The sequence below is a fragment of the Ochotona princeps genome, chromosome 2 (genome assembly GCF_030435755.1).
Source record: "Ochotona princeps isolate mOchPri1 chromosome 2, mOchPri1.hap1, whole genome shotgun sequence".
In the NCBI taxonomy this organism is placed as follows: Eukaryota; Metazoa; Chordata; class Mammalia; order Lagomorpha; family Ochotonidae; genus Ochotona; species Ochotona princeps.
Window position 1 is genome coordinate 120,169,920 of NC_080833.1, and position 26,627 is coordinate 120,196,546.

At 38.2% G+C, this 26,627-nt stretch overlaps 1 protein-coding gene across 1 annotated transcript; it reads left to right on the forward strand.

The window, feature by feature from the left end:
• The first annotated feature begins 11,416 nt into the window (after window positions 1-11,416).
• Window positions 11,417-26,460, forward strand: LOC101526903 (flavin-containing monooxygenase 5-like). The gene is made up of 8 exons (XM_058656278.1): window positions 11,417-11,551; window positions 12,829-13,017; window positions 13,476-13,638; window positions 15,023-15,165; window positions 16,751-16,950; window positions 19,774-20,111; window positions 21,738-21,810; window positions 26,088-26,460. Exons 1-8 carry the CDS (start codon window positions 11,417-11,419, stop codon window positions 26,458-26,460), a joined length of 1,614 nt encoding a protein of 537 aa, XP_058512261.1.
• Window positions 26,461-26,627: the final 167 nt, after the last annotated feature.

Below are 26,627 nucleotides of genomic sequence, written 5' to 3' on the forward strand. Positions count from 1 at the left end.
CTTGTGGCCTGGGAAAGCAGTCCAGGATAGCCAAAAACCTTGGTACCCTGCGCCCCTGTGGGGCGCCTCTCTGTTTCTCCTCCTCTCTGTACATCTGACTTTGTAATAAAAAATAAAATAAATCTTCAAAAAAAACTGCATGTACGAAAGAATCTTGATTGAATTTGAACTGTAATACTGCATCAAGGTGGAGGAATCCACCAGGGGGGAGGGGAGGGGGAGGGATAGGGGTGGGGAAATTCCCAGAGCCTATGAAACTGTCACATAATGCAAAATAATTAATAAAAATATATATATATAATAAAAAAATAGTGCTTGGCCCATAGGACGTTTTCAATAAATATTGGTGAAATAAAAAAAAAAAAACTGCATGTTATTGTAATATCTCCTTTTAAATGATCTTTTTTCAATTAATTAAAATCTAATCTGTATTTTATTATATAAAGAAATTCTATTTCAATCAGACATTTTAAGCCTTCTTGGCATCTTTGACAGGCATCTAAAACTTCAAAAGCTTCAAATTTGGGGACCTTTGTATTTTTACTGGGCCCTCCTGGGTATATTAAAAATTTATCTCTTATTTGTATAGATAACAATTGATCAGATTATTTTAACTGTATTAAAAACACTGTCAAATACCAAGCGGGCCAAAATTTGGCTATGTCAAAATACTACTACTGATGTCTAAAAAATAGAATTACAAAAATCTAGTTTAAATTTGTGTATTGACAAACCTAAGCACTAATAATGGAACTAATAATTAAAACTAATAATGGAATGCAAGACACACACACACACAAAACAAATGACAGTAACAAAAAAGCTAAATATTTACAATTTATAAATATTTCCACGTTATCCACTGTACATCTCCTAGGATAACTTATATTGCTGGGAAAGCTAAGTTACAGGTCTTCAGTTTAATGGGTGGATTTCACCATAATGACCATTTTCTCATTTCAGTGTTTTGATTCAGGGCAAAAGTAAAAAAACTATTTGGGTCTGTTTCAATACCATGTAAAGCAACAGGTGTGTCTTCTTGTTGGTTAAAAAGGTTTATGGTTCCAACCACAATTATTTGAAATCTAATCTACCTATATTTGTAAACCATCTTAAAAATGTTTTTGGCAAATTCATGTTATTAAAAATAAAAAGTAGTTCTAATCAACTGAGTATAATTTAAAAAGGCATCTAAAGTTTTTTTTAACATATTTTTATTTTGAATTTTGAATTATGTGGTACAATTTTGTATAGGCTGGGATTCTCCCTCAGATTTTTCCCATTTTGTTACAATAGTATAGTAAACTGTTACTAAAATCGGGTAATTTTTCTGCTCTAAATGAAGATCACTAAATCAAAAACAATGAAAAATCTTTCTGGTTCACAGGACTTAAATTTTTGACAAGCTGTTTTAAAATGTCTTAAGTCACTGATGCATTAGTGCTCAGGTTTGTCAATCAAACAAATTACTCATGTTATATTCTCTGTCTATAGTGTACAACTTACTCTAATTATTAACCTATTCTCTTATCTCAAATTTATAGCAGATATTGAATCTTTGGGTGAGTATTTTCTAAAGCTGTTATTTAATAGTTTTTATTTGATCTCGTTTCTTAATGTAAATAACCTAATGATTTAGATGTATGTATTTTCTCCTCTACTCTCTATAAAACTAAAGGGCATTCCAATGGGCCGTAAATTGAGAAAAATATATATATAGGATTTGAAGACATATAAAAGCTTCTTTTAGTTCCTGAATATCCCTGTGTTTGTTATTAGAAGAAAGTCAGGAAAGTGAAGACTGTTAATTGATTTACAAAACCTTAATGCCACTATTGTTATTGTGGGCTGTTTACAGACTGGGCTGCCTTCTCCTATAGTGATTCCTAAAGATTGGATACTTATGAAGTTAGACTGACAAGACTGTTCCTTTACTATTCCGTCACCCAAATGATAAACCTAAATTTGCCTTTAGCCTGGCTTTGACTAATTTAAAATGATTTTTCCAACGGTTTCAGTCCTACAAGAAGCCCTTACTAAATCAATCAAAATTTTAACTAGCCTTACTGAATCAATAAAAATTTTTAACTTAATAAAGGCTCCAGAAAAAATTCAAGTACAGCCTCCACATAGCTTCTAGGACAACAAATACATTCTGATTTTGCTTCACCCCAAACCTTATAATTTAGAACAGACAATTTAACAACTCTTAATGGTTTTTAAAAATTTCTGGGAGATATAAACTGATTATGCCGCTATTTAAAATTATCTACTGCTGACCTTCAACCCTTGTTTAATGCACTAAGAGGGGACTTTCATCTGTGGTCTCCACCACAATTGACAGAGGAGGCAAAAAAAAAAAAAGGTATTACAATTGTTTGAATCCAGATTATCTCAAAAAAGTTATTAGAATTGATTATAATTCTCCTTGGAATTAATTATTGTACCCTCTATTCATACGTCAACTGGATGCCTGTGGCTACGAGGAACCTTGAAGTCACTCCATCTCCCTTCCATGCATAGGAAGGTTATCATTCCTTATTGTGCTTTGGTTTCTGCCTTGATAATAAAAGGATGTTATAGAAATAAGGAGCTTTTTGGTAAAAATGTAGATGAAATTTGGGCTACAGCTCAAACTGGGGAAATGGTTAGAGGTTACACAACATTTATGTGCGTGCTTTACAGTGCCCAGATGCCCTAAAACTATAAAGACAGACAGTACTTCAGCATATGCTTCTAAGGCACGCCAGTCATTCTGTTCTGTTTTCTGTTTCACAATCCACCAAGACTCCTTAGCCCCAAAGCTAAGTCATAGTTAAGCGTTCTAACCAAATGGGCAAATTTGGGCATTCATCTCCTCACCATAATTTAAACCATGCGCTGTTTGTACTTAACCATCTTTATTTGGATCAGCATAGTGAGAGCTCTTTCTCTGACATTGTTGTCACACGGGACCCTCCGCTAAACCTTTAGTAAAATGGAAAGACCTTTTCACAGGAGAACAAAAACAACCTGAGTTCCTTGTAACTCCCAGGAGAGGGTATGCTTAATTTTTCCACAGGACACAGGCTTGCCAATTTGGATCCTGGACTCACTAACTAAACATCATGTCCTATCTTCCTCAACGCCCGTGTCAACTACTGAGGACTACATGCCCATCCCACAAGAGATGCCATCTGCTGCTTCCTCCACCAACACTTCCATTCTGCATGCCTCCGAGTTGCCTACCTGAACCATCTTCCTCCAAGACAAATGCATCAATTACCTTAATTCTTTCCTAATGTCTGCCAAATTTGTTATTTTGGGAAATATGATGCTGCCCTTCATTCTTCACAATCAATTTCTGTAGACTTGTCATGTTCTCATTGTTTTATAATTTCCTTAATTTTACTTATCATTCCACTTATTATTCTTACAGGGTCTCTTGCAGCCTCTACCACGATCTTAGTGCAACAAGTTCATATATATATTATATATCTGATATCTTTCTTGTAATGTTACTTATGGATTAATCACCAAAAAAGTATTGATAGAAATTTAGAGATACAAATCAATGCATTAAAAAAGGCTGTCATTTACATTGGTAACACTTAAAAACTAGATTTAGTACCACTTGCCATAACAATTACAAATTAATTTTGTTACTCCTCTTTATTATAATGATTCACACGTCTTGGGATAATATTAAAACACATCTTCGAGGTATATGGAACAGTACCTCCACTACTCTTAGTATTCAACTATTACACTCCCAGATTTCTCCGATCTCACATTCTCATCTTCAAGTCCTTTCTGCAGATGTTACTGATCAATTTTTACGATCTATTATATCCATTGTTTCTGGTAAAACATTTACTGTGATTTTTATTAATTTAGGAACTACACTCATTGTTTTTCTTCCTGTACTATAATTTCTCATCTCAGTTTTCACCGGATGCCTAAGTGTAATACTTCGAACCACATGCAGAGAACTTCGCACCCTTCAATTCATTATAAGAGAGGGGCAAAGGCAGGAAGCTATGCAGTTGGGACTGATGGAGCAAGGGTGTGACTAGTACCGTGCCTTGGTTAGCAAGGCTACCAGGAGTTTCTGGCTGCGTAGCAAGGCCCGGCAGAATGTCTCTGGTCACTTCATTGCTGCCTCACCCCATTGTATGGATACTCATTCCCCTCTCTGATGTTTCATAAAATTCTCCTGAGGGGGTGTTGTTGTTTTTCTGCTAATGTGAAATGATTCCTGTAACTGATATAACATCTCAAACTGATCAATCATGTTATGATAAAAACATCTTTAGCGATGTAAGGCAATGACACACAGCTAAAAGCATACAATAGTACAATTGAGCCCACAATGTCCCCAAACAACCTGTTAGGTGCCCACCTTTGTCCTGAAGCTTGCCCTAAGATAAGTAATATTTTCCTTAAGAAACGGCTTGATAATATCTTGGAACAGATGGCAATCATGGAGGTACAAAGAGTTTATTTACCATGTGCCTCAAACTGTTGCAACACATGAAATGACACATTTTCGTTGCTCACCACGAAAAGCAGAAAGTATATGGGGCATCTTCCAATGGAAACAAATGATTGTGAACCCTCGGTCCCTCCCCAGCAAAAAAGGCTTAAAACTTCTACCTGATATTGGCACTTACATTTAGGGAAAGAAAACAGTTTGTAAAGATAAAAAGAAGTTTCTTGTAAAGATCCTCTGTTTGTAGATTGGCTGAGTTGCCCTGATTCCTTTCACTGCCCTTTTACAAAAGAACAACAAACAATTGAATCACTACTAGGTAAAGGTGATAGTAATTAATGCATGACTGATTATAAAATTTAATAAAGAATCTGTGATACATGCCTTTATAATTTCCCTTCATGTATAAGCTTTCCTTTTACTTCTGTACTCTTGATAACTTAAGTAATATTAGTTTAGATTTAGTGTATAAGTAAACCACTTGTCACTATGTAACTCTATGTGCTGTCAACCATGGAGTTCCTGGCTTCAGCCAGATCACTGCAGGTTTGAATGAGTAATAGCTTACTGAAAATATTTTCTCTGAAGTAAAATAATAATAATGTTTTTAGGATTGTTTTTGTAATCATTCTTTTATAATGAAGTAAAAAGGAATGTTGTGCAAAAAGTTTGTGATGATTTGCGTGTAAATAAAGAAGGCAACTTTTTTGAGTTGTCCATTATGAGCATCATGCTGTAGTGGTCCACATCTCTCCTCATATCACCTTGCTGATCCATGCATTCTTTGCAAGCTCTCAAGTCAGCTGGAGCTGGACTAAAGCATTACCAAGAGATGTTACCATGATTCCTGTGGCTCCTATTCTTCCTTGCTTGCTACACTGCCTATTGTCTCCCAGCCTACACCGGTACCCTGCTGAAGAGTTCTCCATAAGTCTTGCCTTTGAAACAGAAGAATGGGACCTAGTTTACACACAGTTCTGCACAGTATGCAGGCACCATTCAGAATTAGATAGCTGTGGCACTATATGCCTCTTTCTGGCATATCCTTGAAGGGTAGGGAAGTCTTCTTGGGTAGAGTTTTGGGGGGTAGTGGAACTATCTGTGCACTTTTCTTGAAGAATTAGAAAGTTGTGTGATCCTACACCAGTTCACGGGCTATGGCCAAGCATTTAGGAGGATCATGATTAGAAAATCAGTGACAATTTAGTTTAAGGAAGAAGTATGTCAGGGAAGGGCAGTGAGAAGCAGAAAGGAAGAAGATATTTCTGTCCTAAATTTTCTCCATCAATTGGTAGGATGACCCATTGTTTGAATATTAATCAGCTTCTGATCCCAGTCACCAATTTTATCATGTAGTAGGTTCATGGATGACGATGCTGGCACACAAAGAGATTATGCATAAGCTCAGCAATATAAATTTCCACTTCCCAAAAGGACTACCACTGAGTGCCCAGTATTCTAGCAGCAAAGAACAACACTAAGCCCTCCATTTGACAGAATCCCCATGGTGCTCAGCCAACGGTTTGTTGTTGAATTGATTACTCTGAGTTGGTTCCAGGACAGTTTTGTCCTTACTCAAATACATACCAACCCTTGACGTGGATTTACCTTTCCTGTACACAATCCTTCTGCCAAAACTATGTCTGTGAACTTACAAAATGGTTTATCTTCCATCATATTCCACACAGGATTGTTACCTATTGATTGCTCATTTCATAGCCAACATAATGTTGCAATGAGCTGATGGGGAACCTGATGTTCTCCATTAGCCTGGCCTAATTTACTGCTGGAATAGAATTTTTTTTAGATTTTTATTTCATTTTTATTGGAAATTAGATATACATAGAGGAGGAGAGATAGATAAGATCTTCCAAATGATGATTCACTCCCAAAGCGGCCACAATGGCCCAAGCTGAGCTGTCCTAAGCCAGGAGCCAGGAGCCTCTTCCAGGTCTCACACACAGATGCAGGGTCCCAAGGCTTTGGACTGTCCTCGACTTCCTTCCCAGGCCCCAAGCAGGGAGCTGGATGGGAAGCAGAACCACTGGGATTAGAACTGGTGCCCATATGAGCTCCTGGATGCATGCAAGGTGAGGAGCCTCAGCTGCTAGGCCACTGCACGGGGCCCATGGAATAGACTTCTAAGGTTATTGTAATCATATAGGTGATAATACTTTTCAGAATATGAAAATGTGTATATATATATATATATAAGCAAATGTTGTTTTCATTTCTTTCTTATTCCTCTATCATGTAATATAAAATTTACTAACCTTGCAACAGGGAGCAATTGCTGTTAATTTTGCATCAGAATATTTAATATTGCAGGATGTTTAGAGAAAATAAGCATCACTCAGTATTTCTAATGCTTTTTCTCTTGTACCAGGATAGTTGCACCATGTTGGATGATGATATTACCTTGTAATTGTCTTTATTTGCATATTAAATGTGGTTTAATAAGGTATGCAGACATGCCAAGTTAACAAAGGATGAACTTGAGGTGGTTAGTTTCAGATGTGAACTTTACTGCATTAACGGACAGTCACCGAGCTGATGGAACTAATTATTCTGAATGTTTAATAGGTTCTGACCCTGCCCATCTCCTGCAGAAAGGAAGCTCTGGGTGGCTTTGTATTCATGAAAATGATTGGCCTGCTTCAGGGCTCTCTGATAATGCTTGCCTAGACTTAGTGAACTAAATGGGAAAGACACAGCCTCAGTGTGGGTAACCATCAATAGCAGGGATTCACATACAGCAAAAAGGCAAGAGAAAAGGTAAATTATTTTCTCTTTCTCTCTTTGAGCTAGGATATTCTTCTCAGCCTATTGGAAACCAAAACTCCAGTCTTTCCAGGCTTTCAGCTTCAAGACCTGTATCAGTGAGAGCCCTCCTGACCCCATCCCCCATTCTTGAATCTTACACCTCAGAGCGGGGATTACAAACCCAGCTCCCTGGCTCTGGCACTTTGGGGTTGATCTAAGCCATACTTATAGCATCCCAGGGTCTCTGGTTGGCAGATGGCCTGCCATGCAGCTTTCAACCTCAACATGCACAGGAACCCAACCCCCTAATATATTTTCTCTCACATAGGTATGTGCATTAGCTGGGTCTGTCTGCAGAGGCCAAATCCAGAAGGTATAGAACATATCACTTTGAAGATGAGAGAAATGCCTAGTCATTGCAGATTTTCCCCAAGATTTGTGAAGGGGATTTTTCTGTGCTTGAGGAAGAACACCACGGGGGAATTAGTGCCAGCTTTCCTTCAGGAGTTATTTATGGCAGTTATCGGGGAAGAGCTTATCTACAGACATAACCAATTCCAAGAAAGAAGGGTGGCTCCTAGATTAAATGCAAATATCATGCCTTCTGATTGTTTTATTATTATTATTTTTTTTAAGGAACTGGGAAATATAAAAGAGTGTTGAGGATTGGAAGATAAACACCAAGATTCCTACAGAGATCTCCAAGATCCCTGGAAAAGGTCACAGGAGAAGCTGCACAGCAGGTAAGACTGGTCACTTGCTACAGAAGGAAGCCAACCCAAGACTCATGGACAGAAAAAATCAACAGCATATCTGTCCACCCCATGATTCCAGCAAGGAACTAGCACCTTCACTAAGACCACGAGCTGGATAACCCTTTCTCTGTAACTCTAAGACTGATATTAGCAACCAGGGTCTTGTGATTTTTTTTTTCTGTTTTTGTCCATCTCTCTCCTACTGCATTGGTTTGAACCACTCTTGTACAACAGCAAACAAATAAACCAGAATTTCTAGAGGTTCTGGCTTTTTAAAGCAGTTTTTCTTAGACTGAGGTATGATTGAAATGTCATTTTGTATTTAGGAAGTATAAAAATTATAATTTGAGCATCAGTATTGCCATGTGTCAAAGCCATTTCTCTGTTTGTCTTAACTTCCCCAGTGCACGATAAAACCATTGATAGTAGAATGAAATTGTATTCCTCACAATGTACTTGCCTCTGTGTCCTACATTGACTTTGCCTTGGGATTGTTTCATGGATATCTGTTCAACTGAAATCAATATTGTATAAACACTCATTAAACTAAAGACCAAGGGCAGTTGAACCAGTAAAATAAAATGGGAGAACTATTGAAAATCAGATAGGGACCCCTCTAGAAAATAGGCAGGGAGCAGATATTGCAGCATGGTAAGTTAAGCTGCTGCCTAAGATGCCAGCATTCCATATCTGAGTGCCAGTTCAATTCCTGGATGATCTGCTTCTGGTCCAGCTCCTGGCTAATCCTTTTAGGAGAGCAATAGAAGGTGACTCAGCCATGTGGAAGATCCAGGTAAAGTTGCATGCTCCTGACTTCGGCCTGGCCCATCCCTGGCCACTTGAAGAATAAGCCAAAGAGAAGATCTCTCCCTCTCTCTTGCCTATTGTCTATTTAATTCTGGTTTACAAATAAGTAATTAATCTTAAAAAAAAAAAACCCTCTCAATTGAATTACTACTTGTCTATTCCCAAATTCTTAGATTTTCAACAGATTTCTTGGGCATAGTAGAGTCTCCCAACTGTTTATAAAACTATGGCTACAACTCACTGAGAAACTGTCACATCCAAGGCACTGTATTAAAAGAGATGCTGCTGTTCTAACCCTGGAATTGTGGGAGTAACCACAGGTTCAGCTGATTGAAGAAGATTAAAGTAGAAACTCTTATAGTCAGAAAATATTTTGAAAAAATAAGAAATTATCTTTCTTCACAATGGTAGGAATGGAGAGATTCTAAACTGCTCCTGAATAAATTATGTCATCAGAAATGCTATAGCTATTCAGCATATCAATGATTTTTTTCAGATATTTCATAGGAACTTACATGTATATATACATGTTTTCAAAACAGTAAAATTTAAATCTTGATTATATATATAAAGAAAAATATGTGGAGAAAAAGGTATGAAGTAAAAAAATTTTGCCTGTGTACTCCATGTGATCTCTGGGTTTATGAAAAATAAATGTTTACATTTTCTTTTAATTTTGCATTCTATGATTTTTTTTAAAAAAAAGGAAGCATGTGTTAATTGTAGGCTAGAAATAAAAAAATAAAAAAGACTCCTAGGTCCATTGTAATAGTTCATACACTATAATAACTGTGTGAATGTATGATGTTCTAGACACTAAGTGGATATGAAACTTAACACTGAAAGTTTTATCCGAAGATTAGAGTTATAGCAGAAAGTGAGCATTAAACATGACACTTTCTTCTTGCTCAAGTCCACATTTTGAAAACTACCTGAAAAAATAAATTGTTCAGAGAATATCAGAAAAGATGATTCTGGACTGGTAAATGACAATGATAAACTTCATCTGATATAATTTGGTAAAAACATTTTCTTCCAGAGGCCAGCTCCTATTTTGACTTTGAATCAAGAACCAAAACATTTCATTTTTTAACTTTTTTCATTTTTAAAAATTGTTTGTATTGGAAAGTTTGATTTATAGAGGGAGAGACAGAAAGATTTTCCATCTGCTGGTTTACTTCCCAAGTAGCCACAACAGCCCATGCTGAGATAAATCAAAGCCAGGAGCTTCTTCCAGGTCTCCCATGCAGGTGCAGGGTCCTAAGGCCGTTCGCTGTTCCTTCACTGCTTTCTAGGCCAAAGCAAGGAGCTAGAAGGGAAGTGGAACAGCTGGGATTTGAACCGGGCCTATATGGCATCCCAGGGCATGCAAGGTGAGGACTTTTTCTTTTTTTCTAGATTTACTTCTTTTTACTGGAAAGGAAGATTTACGGAGAGGAGAGTCAGAGAGAAAGATCTTCCAACCACTGGTTCACTCTCCAAGTGACCTTAACAGCCGGAGCTAAGGCCAGGAGCTTCTTCCAGGTCTCCCATGGTGGGTGCAGGATTCCAAGGCTTTGGACCATCCTCTGCTGCCTTCCCAGGCCATAGGCAGGGAGCTGGATGGGAAGTGCAGCAGCCAGGATACAAGCTGGCACCCACAGGGAATCCCCATGCTTAAAGAGACATTTCTGGCAATTCTGAGCATTTCTTTAGCTATTAGTAATCCAATTATACTAGAATTACTTTTATTATATAGCTATTTTTAAACCAAATTTAATAGTTTGAGGAAACTGGGATATGTCTATAATGGAAGTTTTTAAATCAAGACTGCGTGTTTAGTCCAACAGAGAAGCTGTTTGTGCCCACAGTAGAGTATCTCAGTTTCACACCCAGCTCCAGCTCCTGAGTTTAGCTTCCTGCTAACAAGCTCTGGAGGCAGCAGGAATGGCTCAAGTAATTGGGTTCCTGCCTCCCATGGGGAAGACCAGCATTGAGTTTCTGGCTTTTGGTTTTGACGCAACTCCTCATCCCCAGGCATTGTAGACCTTGAAAGTTTATCTACACAAGAAAGAACTCGCTTTGTATGTTTCTTTGCCTGCTCTTGTTTCTCTTCCTACATCAAGATTTATCAGATCTTCTAGGTTTTTAATGAAATGAGCAAAGATATGACTCATGTGAATGCAACTACCCCTTGATAGCTGTGAAAGGTTGTTTCAAGGACCCCTGAAGGTATGAAAATCCACTGGTACTCAAGTCCTGATGTCACATGGTATAGTATTAGCATATAACTTAAGCACATTTTCCTATGATTGCTAGATTGCTAATGACACTTATTCCAACATACTTGCTATATTAATAGTTGTTTATTGTTTAAGGAATAATATCAAGAAGAAATATTTCTGTTCAGTAGTAACACAGATGGGTTTTTAAAACACGTTTTTCATCTATGCCTAACTGAATCCATGAGGGCAGACCTTCAAAATCAGAGGGCTAATGTTGTCAAGTACCAATGTTCCAAATGAAGGTAACATAAACTGCGTTAGAAAGAAGCAAACAATCCCAAAAGAGCAGAGAGATAATCAATCTTGATTTGTGTTTGTCAAAAAGTTTGCAAGAACTTTTCTTTATTCAAGGGACCATGAAAGCCAAAAAGATTGCAGTGATTGGTGCTGGCGTCAGTGGATTGGGTGCCATTAAGTGCTGCTTGGAAGAGGGGCTGGAGCCTGTATGCTTTGAAAAATCCAATGACATCGGAGGACTGTGGAAATACAAGGTAATTTTATAAGCATTCTCATAAAGTCTGACACATCTTTATGTCATAGACGTTTCTTTCTTATCAACAGAACTATGACATTTACATTATTCCCTCCTGAAGTATTCTCTCCAAAGCAATAATATATTTATATAAACTTTTTTGCCTCTAGCAGATCTGGTAACATGACGCAAGATATCTTGCACTTTGATTCTCACGTTTCTTCTTACTTAGGCCAGCTATTTGTGTTACTTTGTGTTTTCAGTCAGATGTTGAAACAACTATCCCTGCCAAGAAAGGTGTGTGTAATCATTGCTTGTATCTTACATCATCAAAAGATGAACATTTCCAGATTACAAAAGGAAATAAGTATAGCCTTAAACTGTAGACTTCTGAAATACAATGTGTCATTTTTATTCAAAACAGTCAACTACTTTGTAAGAATTCATCACATCTGTTTTTGTTGGTTTTAATTTGTGAGCATATTAAAATATCCCACACTTGCACTTTTTTCCCTCCCAAATCATGTAGTGCATCCTTTCAGAGCTTCCCGCAGCACAAATTACTTTGCACGTGATATCTATTTTATCCTTTGGAAAGCTCTCTTCCCAACCTTCTCTTCTTTCTTGTTTTAATTTAACTTCTTTTGCTTTTGTTCATTATACTTTTACTATTTTTTTTCTATTATTCTATGCTATGATATCACTTTGGGTCTACTACTACAAACAGGACTCTGGGCCACTAAAATGCCCCTTCCAAACAAAGTGAATCTGTGAGACAGGCATTTGATCCACTTAAGATGCCTGCATCCTGCATCAGAGCACCTGGATTTCATACTTACCACGCCTTCCTCCTTCAGACTTCCTAGCTTTGACACTCAGTTCTGTTCTTTAGTACAGTTTCTTGCTAAAGTATGCCATAGGAGATAGCAGCTCAAGTAATTGAATTCCGGACACCTATGTAGAAGATCTGGATTGAGTTCCTGACGCCTGACTTAAGTCTGGTTTAAAAGATGTTGTAGCCACTTGGGGGATAAATTAACCGAAAGGAATCTCTCTCTCTCTCTCTCTCTCTCTCTCTCTCCCCCTTTTCTCTCTCCTTCCCTCCCTTTCTCTCATAAGCATTTTTAAATAGGAACTGAGACCAACACATCCAGTTGGACAATTTTATAGACAACTGACAGTCAATATGTACCTTCAAAAAAAGATAAGCCCCAACACCCTATGTCTGATCATGCCTAGTACACTCTTTACTGTGTTCCTGAGTTCTGGAAATCATGGATTGGTTTGTTCCTCTAGCAAACAACTGAAAATGGAAGCATTGGGATATACAAGTCTTTGACTTGCAACACTTCGAAGGAGATGATGGCCTTTAGTGACTACCCTTTCCCTGATCACTATCCCAACTATTTGCATAATACCAAAATAATGGAGTATCTCAGACTGTATGCCAACCACTTTCATCTTTTGGAACACATCCAGTTCCTGGTAAGAAATAAAAACCATGCTTTTTATTTGCAAAGTAGTTAAGACAAAGCCTGTGAAAGCCAGAGCAAGCTAAAGTACATATTCAATTTGCATTTTTCATCAAAATTATGAAAGAAATAGCAAGTCTCCCACAAATCTTAAGATTAATAAAGGATTTTCCCTCAGAGAAAAAGAATCATCTCAAGACTTGAACTTAAAATTTAGCCTTCCACTAATTTTAATAACTCTTGAAAATAGATTGTAGGGGGAAAAATTCACATTTTATCCCCCCCTTCCCCAAAATACCCTGTTCTCTGAGAAAGGATAGTTTTAGGAAGTTTATGTGCATGAAACTTATAAAGATCCAAGAGTGATGAATGCAGAAAGTGTTACCTACTCCCTTGGAAAGACATAGGGTCCTAACGGAGGCTGGGGAGAATGCTTCAGGACTAAGGCTGGCTTTGTTCCCTTCCTCCCAGTCGAAGGTACGCAGTGTGAGGAAGAGCTCTGACTTTGCAACTTCTGGCAAGTGGGATGTTGTGGTGGAAACCGATCAGGAGTGGAAAACCTACGTCTTTGATGGTATCATGGTTTGCAGCGGCTATTACACTGATCAGTGTTTGCCCTTACATGATTTTCCAGGTATTTAACTGATGAGTATGCCAGAAAAATATTTGCATTCTTCTAAATCGTTATGCTGTTTGCACTGCACTGTCATAGTCATGTATGGCAATACAAACAAAAAGGGGGTGTGGTAACTTTCTGGAAGAGACAGGAAAGATTTGATGCTAGGAGTTGCACTTGAGCTAAACACTAAGAGTTTCCTTTGAAAACTAAGTTCTGGAGCCAGGCATTCTAGACAGAGGAAGCAGTGCTTAAGCATGAAAAGCAGTTGAGCATAAAGTGGTTGGCAAGCTCACAGACCAGCAAACCCTGGATGTGGCTGGGACAGGTGAGTGTACAGGGAGAGGTATGTTCAAATCAATGAAAGAACCCCAAAGCATTTCTGCAAATTATGTCAGTAGTGGATATGTAGACAGGCACATAATCTTTTTACTTTATAAACATCAATTTAGTAATAGTGTTGAAGATTAATTGAAAAGAGAAGGCAAAGCCATAAGATTGACAAGAGGGGGTGTTACAATCCATGAAAGGGCTGATGATGAGGTTTTAAATAAAGCAATGGAATCAGTACTCAATAGAGGATTCAATATTCAGGAGATATTTTAGAGATCATTAGAAGATTCAGTGACTAGTAAGGCATGTCAAAAATAATTTCAGACTGTGTGACAACATCCCATGTTTTTAAATTAAATTTCTCTTCAAGACACTTTGAAATTTATAATACTTGTACTTACCTTATTCTAGAGAATAGCCACTAGCTAGCTGCCATGATTTAACCCTCGCCATGTAGCTAACATGAGTTGACAAATGCTTTCATTGTGAAATACAAACCAGATTTTGAAAATAGTGTTAAAATGTGTTAGATATTTAATCAATTTCTTGGTGTACTGGCTATATATGTTAAACAGCAAAGATTATGTTGAGTCAAATATGAAATTAATGTATCTTCAAATGTTTTCATATGTCTACTATGAAGTTTAAGATCACACATGTGGTTTCCATGATATTTCTTTTGGACAGCATTTCTCTGCTTTTACGTGTACCTTCACAACTTTGCAACCCATTTATAGAGTCATAAAAATAGCAGAACTGGTCTCATACAAGATCAAGAATTAAACAGGGACAGCAATCTCTTAAAAATAACAAGAGTCATCATATTGAGCATATTTATAACTGGCTTTTAAAAGAGAAATATCAATATGTTTTTAATTTGCCCTCAACCCTGTCATCCCTGCCACTGAACACTTTATTCCTTGCATAAATTAAGTCTGTATTATTAACAGCAACTGACTAACGACAAGAAAGGTGGCTTAAGTAATATACATTCAAGTTCAGAAATAAATTTTTGCATAGCAGTCTATTCCATTTCTATGAATTGAGGGATACTATTCTGTTCTCCTAGGGATCAAGAACTTCAAAGGCGACTATCTCCACACTTGGGCATACAGGACTCCAGACAGTTTTTCAGGGAAGAGAGTTGTCGTGGTTGGCATTGGGAATTCCGGAGCAGACGTGGCTGTTGAGATCAGCAGTGTTGCTGAACAGGTGAACAGGGTAGAGAACGGGAAATCACTGCGCTGCCTTAGCAATGGTTCTCTCTCAGTCAGCCTTAACTGCCGCCTTCCCAGCCTGGTGAAGGCATGCTTTTCCTCCTGTGAGTTTAAGAATAAGAATACAAAAAAAAGAAAAAAGAAAAAAAAAGTAGCCTTCCACATCAGAATGCATTGAAAAAACAAACAAAAAACACTTGAGTCAGATAGCCTGGGAACCAAAATGAGCTGCCATAATAAAATGGGACTTTTCTAACTGAAATAATTTTACAGAAAACATGACATTTCCATCTCAGAAATAAAGGCTAAGTAGAGAAAAATATGCCCACACACGAGTAGAGAGACACTACCAACATATGAATAAGTTGTTATCAATTGAGCAGAAATATTGTGGGTTCCAACTGAATGTGGGAAAAATGAAGAGTAGGAAAAAAAAATAATTTTCGCTCTGCAGGAAAAGTCACTGGCCTCTAAAGTGTGCAGAGGGATCGCTTTCCAGTATTCAAAACAATGTTAGTTTTGATTGCAAATTCAAGAAATCTATAGAAGACTAATTTTTAAATTAATAGTTTTCTATGGCTCAGGAACGATGTTAAAATACTAAAATGGCCCTTGCAGAAAAAAAAAATAAAGTCTCCTCTTCTGCAGTCAACCACTCAGAATGTTGTTTTGCCCAAGTCTGGCATTGTGTACTGGACACTGCGGTGCGTGTGTCAGACTCAGCATGATGAAAAACCTTGCAAGCTGGTAACAAACTAGCCTCCACTGAGACACTTCCTCAAAATGCAGCCTCCATTTCTCATACTTCTCATGTTCAATGTTCCATGTGTACATGTAAAAGAAAATCCCCAAGTGAAACTTGGTGTTATCCCAGATTTCATATCCAGATATTTCCCCATCGGACTAAATTATAGAATGGTAGAGTTTAGAGAAAACATGGATATAACCAGTAACTCCTGCTATGGGAACTTCTTCACTTCAGCTTTTCTTCTTTCACATTCTGAGACGTAAGAGTCCAGATACCTAAGCCAGCTATAATGAACATTCAAATGCAGAGAAGTATATGAAAACAGTAGATGAATGGAAAGAACTTTCAGTAGCTGTGATTGAGGAGTGTATCCCTAGTGAGAGGACACAGACAAGGAGCCCATGGGATGTGAGAACTTGATACAATCCCCTTGATTTAAAACAAACACACTTGAAGCTCTGAGATCAGAGTGATGGAGAATGAAGTTGTATTGGGCCCGGTGCAGTAGCTAGCGGCTAAAGTCCTTGCCTTGAATGAGCTGGGATCCCATATGCGTGCCCTGCCCCCCATCCAGCTCCCTGCTTGTGGCCTGGGAAAGCGGACCCTGCATCCGTGTGGGAGACCTGGAGGAAGCTCCTGGCTCCTGCCTCCTGGCACCTGGCTTCGGATTGGCGCAGCTCTGGCCATTGCAACCAACTGGAAAGTGAATCATCAAATGGAAAATCTGCCTCTCTGTCTCTCCTCCTCTCTGTGTAACTGACTTTCCAATAAAAATGAAATAAATATTAAAAAAAAAGAATGAGGTTGTTACTGGGCAATTTCTGTCTTACAGGTCTTCCTCAGCACACGGCGAGGGTCCTGGATATGGAACCGGGTTTGGGATGGTGGAAACCCCATTGACAGCGTACTGTTCACCCGTTATAACGAACTAATGCATAAGTTACTGCCCGCATTCATGATCAACAGGTGGGCAGAGAATAAATTGAATGTAAGATTTAACCATGCCAATTACGGACTCCAGCCTAAACATAGGTAAGGTCTAGAATTTTTTTTTTTAAAAAAAAGGGTTTTTTTTTAAATATGTATATTTATATAGCTATTTATATGAATGACAGAGAGAGAAAGAAGTTCTCCATCCATTGAATCACTCCCCGATGGCCACAAAATTGAAGGCTAGGCCAGGCCCAAGGGAGGTCTCCTAGGTGAAACACTTGAGCCAGCATTAACCGCTTCCCAGGTGCAATTCCAGGGAACTGGGTGGGAACCAGAGTGGCCAGGACTCAAATCAGCCCTCAAGTACGGTAAAGTGTTGCAATCAGCAAGTTGGCCCTACTGCATCACAACTTCTGCCCTCTCTCTCCTTTTAAAAAATGTATTGATTAATTTGGATGGCAGAATGATAGAAATGAAGCAAATGTTTTTAAATTACTAGGCTAGTTGACATAACCTCTAATCTTCATATAATTCTAATTCTTGATAGGATTTAATTTGGTAATATTCAATGTCTCTCCTTGTTAGTAGTCACTTGACAAGCTGTTAAAATTATTCTTCAGATGTGATGGACAGAGTGTAGGTTACTAGAGAATTAAATCCTTGTTTAACTGGTGATTCTTACCGTGTAAAGTTCCAGTCTCTATTTCCTTTTTCATTACCCTCTGTCAACTACTTCCAGTTCACTCCCTAAGTGCAAAACTGATTTTGTTATTACCCTCAAACCTGCGTCAACCAAGGCACTTCCTGTAGGTGTGACTTCCTACTGCTTATGCAGGGCCACCCCCGCTCCCCCGCTTCATTTAATTCTTATCCTACTATTCTTTTTTAAGATTTATTTATTTTATTGCAAAGTCAGATATACAGAGAGGAGGAGAGACAGAGAGGAAGATCTTCCACACAATGTTTCACTCCCCAAGTGAGCCGCAACGGGTTGGTGCACGCCAATCCGATGCCGGGAACCAGGAACCTCTTCCAGGTCTCCCACGCAGGTGCAGGGTCCCAATGCATTGGGCCGTCCTCAACTGCTTTCCCAGGCTACAGGCAGGGAGCTGGATGGGAAGTGGAGCTGCCGGGATTAGAACCGGCTCCCATATGGGATCCTGGCACGTTCAAGGCGAGGACTTCTGCCGCTAGGCCACGCCGCTAGGCCCTTATCCTACTATTCTTGAGCCATCCACATCACCCTAGAACCATTGTGCATCTGGACATTGTGCATCCGGAGCACACTGTGTAATAGCAACCTTTTTTTTTTTTTTAAGATTTATTTGTTTCTATTGCAAAGTCAGATATACAGAGAGGAGGAGAGACAGAGAGGAAGATCATCCTTCCATTGATTCACTCTCCAAGTGGCCCCAAGGGCCGGAGTTGAGCCAATCTGAAGCCAGGGCCCAAAGCCTCGTCAGGGTCTCCTACATGGCTGCAGGGTCCCAAGGCTTTGGGCTGTCCTCAACTGCTTTTCCCAGGGAGCTGCATGGGAAGCAGAACCGCCAAGATTAGAACCGGTGCCCATATGGGATCCCAGCGCAGCCACTAGGTTGTTGTGGCAGGCCCAATAGCAATCTCTTAACTTCATCATCTTAACTTTGCCCCCACAACCTTGCTAGTTCTCAGACCTTCCTCTATCCAGTTCATCCCTCTTCTCCTTTTGCTTGCTCATCCACCTTCTTTTTCGGTCCTCCCTCCTTAGAAGTTGATGTCCGCATGCATCCATTCGTGGTCCTCACCTTCTCTTATTTGGAACAGCTTCCCACACTAGGAAATCTATGCCAAAGATATTAAATGCTTGAACTCAAGCAGGGATAGTGAAAATCCACTTCAGAAAGTATCTAGAATATCTGCAGCTTCATGACTAAATGATATATAGCCTATGACTCCAGGGACTTTCCTAGGGAAAAAAATCATTTAAAACATGAAAAATAAGTGCTCACAGTAAAGTTTATCTGAGATTAGAACGTCCTCCTGCTAATTGGCGCAAATCTCAAATTACAGTCACCGAAGTCTGTATGTAACTGAACACAAATTTTTCTAATGAAGATTTTCTCTCAAAATCATACATCCTCTTTGTATTGCTACCTCACAATTTTTGCTCTGAAAATTTAAGGCTACTCTGAAATAAGACTTTAAAAAGTTGTACAGCTATGTGGGGTCCCTTGGGATATCCATATTCCATATCAGAGTCAGTTGCAGTCCCAGCCACTCCTCTTACAATCCAGCTCCCTGCTAATGTGCCAGGAGAGCGTCAACCTATGACTCAAGTCCATGAGTCCATGCTACGCACATGGGAGACCTGGGTGGAGTTTCTGGATCCCGGCTTTGGCCTCACCCCAGTCCTAGCTACTGTGGTTTTTGGGAAGTAAACCAGCAGATTAAAGGCATGTCTCTCTCTGTTCTCTCTCTCTCTCCCTCTCCCCCCTCACTCATTCATGTAAATACATAAATCTCTGTAAAATCATGCAGAAACAGCTGGTAGTCCCATGAAAAATATTAATGACTGAATGATGTCAATACTTACATGTTATTAGGTACAAAAGATAGATTAAAAATCAAAATACTTTATCCTTTGTAAAAACACAATTTTGTAAAAACATCTATTTAGTGATTAGCACCATCTGGCCTTGTTATTTTGTCATTATTATACTTTCACAAGTCAGGCAAAAGAGCCTGAAATATTTCATGACTAATCAAAAGTCTCACAGCAGGGCCAATGTTAAAATCCTGTTTAACTGAAAATCAATCTCTTAAGCAATAAAAAGCAAGAAATTGATTCAAACAGTATGATTGTTCCCAGAGGACTTATCTACCACATCTTCAAGAAAAAATTAGTAATACTCACTTGTTGATAGTGCCTTCCTTATGTTGCAGGTTTCTTAATTACCAGTCTACTTTCGGTGATACTTTGCCCAATAACATCATTTCTGGAAGAGTGCTGATAAAACCCAACGTGACGAAGTTTACTGAGACATCTGCCATCTTTGAAGATGGCACCGAAGAGAAAATTGATGTTGTGATCTTTGCCACAGGATCCACATATTCTTTCCCTTTCTTGGAGAATGAATTCAGCCATGACTCCAGATTTAAATTTGTCTTCCCTCCTCAGTTAGAAAAGCCAACATTAGCTTTCATTGGCATCTTCCAGCCTATAGGAGCTACCATTCCCACATCAGAACTCCAGAGCCGATGGGTTGTACGTGTGTTCAAGGGTAGGTAGCTGTCTTCTTTCTACAGGAACAGCACAGGCTCCTGGTTTATAAGTGAAGATTCTAAGTGCACTCACAGGTTTTCTGTTCCATATGTTGTCTCCATTTGTCCAAGCAAGAGACCTTAGGCTTCATTGCCAATCTATTCTCTAGAATTTTAAATTTCTAAAAAAAAAAAAAAAAAAATCTTATTTAAGTAAAAGCTTATAAGGAATAAGGAAAAACATGCAAAATTATAATCAGATTAAATCTGGATGTTCAGCACACATTCATCTTTTTTCCAGCAGAAAGCAAATTTATGGTCAGGTTTTATACAAACAAGGCCTGCAAGGTAGGAAAACCAACAAAGGAGAACATGCCACCAAGCATATTTGAAAAGGGTGGTGAAATGATATGATGTATATCATCCATTCCTGATGCATTTCCCAAGGCCTTACCCCAGTTGATGCTGTTGAGCAAAGCAAAATAAGTATAAAAAAGCAGCAAAAATCAGGTGTTTTTTTTAAAGAGTCAGAGTATATTGACTAAATGGTATCAATCCCCTTCCCTCACTGTCCTAAATCACCTCAATCAGATTCTCTCTGCTCAGATTTTCAAGAATCAAAATTCTATCTTTTTAAAAATTATTTCATGGTATAATCCCATAGGGTCTTGAATTTCCCAATTCCTCTCCCCAAATTTCTACTCCCTGAATGATGTTCCTCATATTATTACAATAGTATAGTCCTTCATTAGCAGTCTTAAGTCCATCAGTCTGTTATTTAAGTGTGTCCTGACATTGCTGGTACAGACAATGGCAGACAGTCCAGCATCCTATTGTCAAGATATATCCAACAGTTTCATTGGGAGTCCATCTTTGATTTGGAAGTAGAGATGCATACTGCATTGTATCTCTATGCACTCTCCATATTGATTTCAATAGTGGTTGTATTAACCTACATCAGGAACTCCTGCTGTTCTTTCCTGAAGGTCAGAATGGGATACAAATTAGTGCCCTTGTCACTAATCACCTGTTCTGAGATGTAAATTCTCAATTAGGCAAGTCAGAAATTCATAAGAAGCACAGTCATTCACTGAATTCTGAATATTTATTCAGGTGGCTTGCATTGTGTCTATATCTTATGTTATTCATATTTTGAAGCTGTGGAATAACTTCTCCAGTGAAATCATTTCTAAGAACTCTTGCTCTAATTCAAAAAGTCTCTGTAGTGTAACTCTAATTCAGACATGTTGATTTCCTTGCACATACTTTGCTTCTCTTTATTCTGGCAAGTATACATTTTCTTTATTGACATCAACGACAAATCCAGGTCTAGAAATATGGGCGCCAATAAATAACACCCATGGGTCATTAAAAGATGACAAGTGGATGATATAATGCTGGTTATATCTGAGAGCAGTTACACAATCATTTATCACCGTTGTCATATTTAAGGTTTTCTACTTGTACCTTACTGCCTCTTGGCAATGTGATATTTTTAAAGACTTATTTTTAGTACAGTATACACATAGAAAAGTGCACTTGTTGAATTACTTTCACAAGTTAAACACGCATGTGTGCACTTAACCATAATTCATTTCCTTGTCTCCCTCAGGCTTGCTAACAGCCCTCCAATTTCTCTTTCTCAGGACTGAAAACATTACCTTCCATGACTGAGATGATGACTGACATCACTAAGAAGAAACAGAAACTGCAAAAACAGTAAGAAACTTAATTACTGTTAAAGTAAATGAAATCTGTTTAGATAGAGCTCTTTCATTTTCTAGTTGTATGATTCACATTCACCTAAAAAAAGACCTTCTAGTTTAATGCTAGAACAATGAAAACATCTGCCTGAGGTTCATGCCTGGCTGTGGTCCATAAATCCCATCACCTGTTGGATGCCAAGTCAGTGCACAAGTAGTCTGCAAAAGTGAGAGCCAATAAGAAACATGGGAAGAGTTCTTTGACTCATCGCAAAAACTGAGATCACAAAAGCAACATGAAACTTTAGTTAAATTCAGAATCTGAGGAAAGGAAAGTAACTTTTCAAACATATACCCTAGTATATATACCCAAGTTTAAGGCACACTTTTATTTTATCTTATTAAACACATACTCCATACACTTTATATAATAAACTTATATGTGAAGAACACTTTTGGGAAATGTTGGAAGAAATGGAATAGAGTAACCCTATAACAATTCCACAATTAAATGGACAATTATAGACAAATAACTAAATATGACATGTAAATATCACATTTTCCATCACCTTATGTCTCTACTTAAGCTTATGCCTTACTAGTTAGTACTTGTGTCTAAAGCAAAAGGATTGTCCCTTTGTATTTTCTGATTAAATCCTAAATTTTATGAAAGTCATTAACATGTGCATTTGTTTTATGATCAAACTTTATTCTTTTGTTGGTTATAATGTTTATCTGATTTCTTAGGTTTGCTAAGCAGACAATAAAAACTGTGATACTAGCTATTCCATTCACATGCATATGAAGTCGTGTGTATGTGTTGGCTGTAACTTACAGGATGAGCTCAGATAGTGAAAACACAGGCATCTTGCTTCATTTGTTGAGACTCTCTAGTGCTTCACCATTAAAGATGACTGTAGAAGGACATTGTGAATCTTTGCTAGTGTGGAGCCAGAGCTATTTCCAATGCTGCTGGGAGGACCCTGGGAGCAATTCATATGGAAGTGAATAGACAGGGAATTCCCTAGTCCGCAGGTTTAGATACCAGATCAAAGAGAGCTGCTTCCTCCCCCAGGTAGGGGAACAGGAATTAACCGACTGAGGAAAGGAACCTGCTAGATGAACAAATTGTGTTTGAAGGGACTCTGTCTCTTGCTGTAGAAATGTAAATGCCTCAAACTCCCCTCTCCGATGCATAGATGACAACCTCTCTAAAAGTCTGATGCTGATAATAAAATTTGGCTACTGACGATCAGTCACTAGTCCAGGCGTGTTCTTTGTCAGGCTGTGTGCACCAAGTCCATCGCTGCAGGACAGCAAGCAGATGATATTGTCTACAGGAGATTGAGAAAATATCCCTCTATTCCTACCTTTTGAAAATAAATGGATGTTGGATTTCATCAAATGCTTTCTGACCAAATTCTAAAATGACATGAATTTACATTTACATATTAATGCTGTAAATTATTTCCTTAATTTTCAGGAATAAAGACTACGTGAGCCTCGTGTTTTACTAATTTTTTTAAATCCACTTGAGAGCTCCCATGTACTAGTTCAGTCACCAATGACCAGCATGGCTGGAGGTGAGCTGGGCCAGAGTCAGCAGTTTAGGAACACAGTTTCCCATGTGGGTAGCATGAATTCACACACCTCCCTGGGCCTGCCCTGGGGAGAAGCAAAAGTCAGAATGTAGAGCTGAGAATTCAACCCAGGCAATCCAGTGTGGGAGGCAAGCATCTTTTTTTTTTTATTGATTACATTGCATTATGTGACACAGTTTTATAGGCGCTGAGATTCCCCCCATCCCTTCCCAAACCCTCCCTAAACTCTCCCCACCATGGTGGATTCCTCCACCTTGTTGCATTACCACAGTTCAAATTCAGTTGAGATTCTTTCATTGCAAGCATCTACCAAGCATAGAGTCCAGCATCTTATTATCCAGAGAAGTTCAATGGTTTCTTGGGGAGACCATCTCTGGTCTGAAGGTAGAGCCAGCAGAGTATCATCCCAATCAATTAAAAGCCCCAACATAACATCAGCAACAATTTATAATGTTATAGAATTAATTGACATAGTATTGAGAACCAATACGTTAAAAAAAATGGAAGTTCTTAACCACATCCTGTGACTTCTTCATTGACATTTCAATTTTAGTTTATATACAACCTGGTTCTATACACCTTAAAATGGCTATAGATTACTATTCAGCTGTTTCGTGTCCATTTTAATTTTAGTATTTAGCAGTTTATAGCACTGAAGCATGATTTTGTTGAACCTGGCTGTTTTTCGAGTAGTCTAACTCTGTAACTCTAACAAGACATGTGTCAACAGTTTAGGTGAACAATTTTAGGAGGGGTGTGCAGAGAAATCTTCAATACCCTAGTGAGGAGTAACTAATGTTTGTGTCCTACCTAGTGAGGTATAAGTGAATCCACGCTGACCATTTCCTGTCTGGTTCTAAGCTTTCCTTGTTGTTCTCTGTCTATATCTATTCTAGATTTTTTTGTTTGTTTGTTTGTTTGCTTGTTGTTTGTTGTTTGTTTTGAGGGGTTTCTGGAGCAATCCTGATGGTCATTGCGAGAGAAGGTGGGGACCCAAAGTTGGAACCATGTAAGGACCAGAGAAAGCTCCCCTCCCTAGTCCCGAAGGAAGTTTACTGTTTTTCTGTTTCTGTGGATCGCTTAGGGCTCCTAGTTGTTGGTCCGATGACCTTGGATCCTGCAAGGCAGGATTTGGACTTCTTCCATCCCATGAAGTAGATCCAGATGGGGCTGGGTGACCTCAGAGTTCTTGGCCTCCAAAGGCACTCCAAATCCCTGTGGTCTCCTTGGCAGTTAGGATATAGTCCTTGGTGTCCGTACTGATAGTCCTTGGTGAGGATCTAGGATTCTCCAGCGTTGGGATACAAGGGAGACAAGCCTCTTAACCACTTGCTTAAATGCCTGTCCTGGATTATGATTAAATATTACTAAATTGGATTTTGTAGGACTTCATTTATAACTTTTGCAACTATATCCATACAAAGATTTGATTTGTGATTCTCCTTTTCCTTTTCTATGCTGCTGTATTAAGTTATCGGCTTTATATTCACTTTATAAGATAAATGAGAAAGATTTAGTGCTTTTGTCTAAACAAAAACAAATGAGATTTCATGTTACCTGAAAATATGAAATAAATCATTCATATAAATATTTGATGCAGCAACTATTTAGGAAATAATGCTTAGATCAGCTTTTCCATTGCTTACAGAATTATTGGTCTTCTTGCATTATATTATGTCAAATCTAAAAATGTATTTTGTTAGAAAATCATCATTGTCATTGACTTTTGCAAATTTTAAGCTTATTAACTATGCATAATATTTTCCTATTATTTTAAGCTTTCCTATATTTTTACATAAAATCCTTTTACATTTTTGTGTTTAGTAATTATTCTTTCTTTTTTGCTTCATTTTCAAATGATTTGTGTATTCTATTGTTAATTTTTATTTTTAAAGAAATTTACTTTAATATTTATCAATTTCTGGTGAATTCTATCTTTAATCTTAATTAATGACATTAAAGCTTTCCTATTCCATTCTGTATTCCTTTGCAAATCCTTTATTTAGCTACTTGATTCATCTGTCATTTATTATGCTTTTCTTGAATAGCCTACTCTGTTTCTACCCAGAGTTTTAATCATGTTTAAATTGTTTGTGATTCTAACTTTGTTTCCTTCTTCCCTCAAATGATTTAGCAATGGTTTTTTACTGCCAAGTATATAGGACAAGTCATATAAAAGCAAGCCCAACCAGTCTGTGACAGTCTAGGCATATGCAAGCGTATAATTTGTGTCCAGATTCAAGATATAGAACAGGTATTTTATGTAACTTGGAACATGAAGTGAACAGAGGAGTCAACTCTCTCTCGTGCTTAACTTGCACATTCTTCATTTACCAAGGTTTACATAACAGGATGAGATTCAGTATCTGGAAGGTGACTGATAACTAAGACTGCCTCTGTACTCGTCCAACACTTTCTTTATGCATGCCACACTACTGAATACTTTAGCAATTCTCAAAACATCAGGAATTCATAGTTTGTGTTTAGAGATTTTTCTAAATAGATGAAGACATGTATTTCATGAAGGTGGTTTGATAAGTACAAGATAACGAAGTCATTAAACAGCAGAAATAAAGTTCACTAAGAAATCACTAATAAAGTTCACTAAGTTCACTAAGAAATTAATACCTTCAGAGGAAGGTATTAGCTGAGATCTAGTACAGTGTGTCTAATTGTTTCCTTCCTATTCCAGATATTTTGGCAGCATAAGAAATCAACATCGCGTCGGGTATGTCAGCTACATGGATGAAATTGCCACCGAATTAGGGGTCAAACCCAACCTACTGTCTATTCTCTTCTGTGATATAAAGCTGGCTAAGGAAATTTTCTATGGGCCCTGCACCCCATATCAGTACCGTCTACAGGGGCCAGGGAAATGGAGTGGGGCCCGAGAAGCCATTCTCACACAAAGAGAACGGATTCTCAAACCCATGAAAACACGTGCAATTGAACAGCCTGAGTCTTTCTGGTCAAATCTGTTCCATCTGTTTGGTGCCAAAGGTGTCTGTGTTGTCTTTTTTCTCTTCATTTTCACTGTAGTTCTCATACAAGTGATTTACTCTTAAGGTCACGGTGACATAGGTGTTTAGGCAATTAGAGAAGCACAGCTTATTTTTGTTTAAGTTGTATCAAAATGGAGACAATGAATTATATGGGAAAAGACACTTATTTCACTAACTAGCATATTGATACTTAAATGAAAGCAAAACTATTCCAGTAAAGATTTTACCTA

What these genes read in the sequence shown, in the direction of transcription:
- LOC101526903 (XM_058656278.1), top strand. Translation starts at nt 11,417, where the DNA reads ATGAAAGCCAAAAAGATTGCAGTGATTGGTGCTGGCGTCAGTGGATTG. An exon ending in GCCCTTACATGATTTTCCAG is followed by an intron (nt 13,639 to 15,022) that starts GTATTTAACTGA and finishes CTGTTCTCCTAG; the next exon opens with GGATCAAGAACTTCAAAGGC. An exon ending in GGTTGTACGTGTGTTCAAGG is followed by an intron (nt 20,112 to 21,737) that starts GTAGGTAGCTGT and finishes TCTCTTTCTCAG; the next exon opens with GACTGAAAACATTACCTTCC.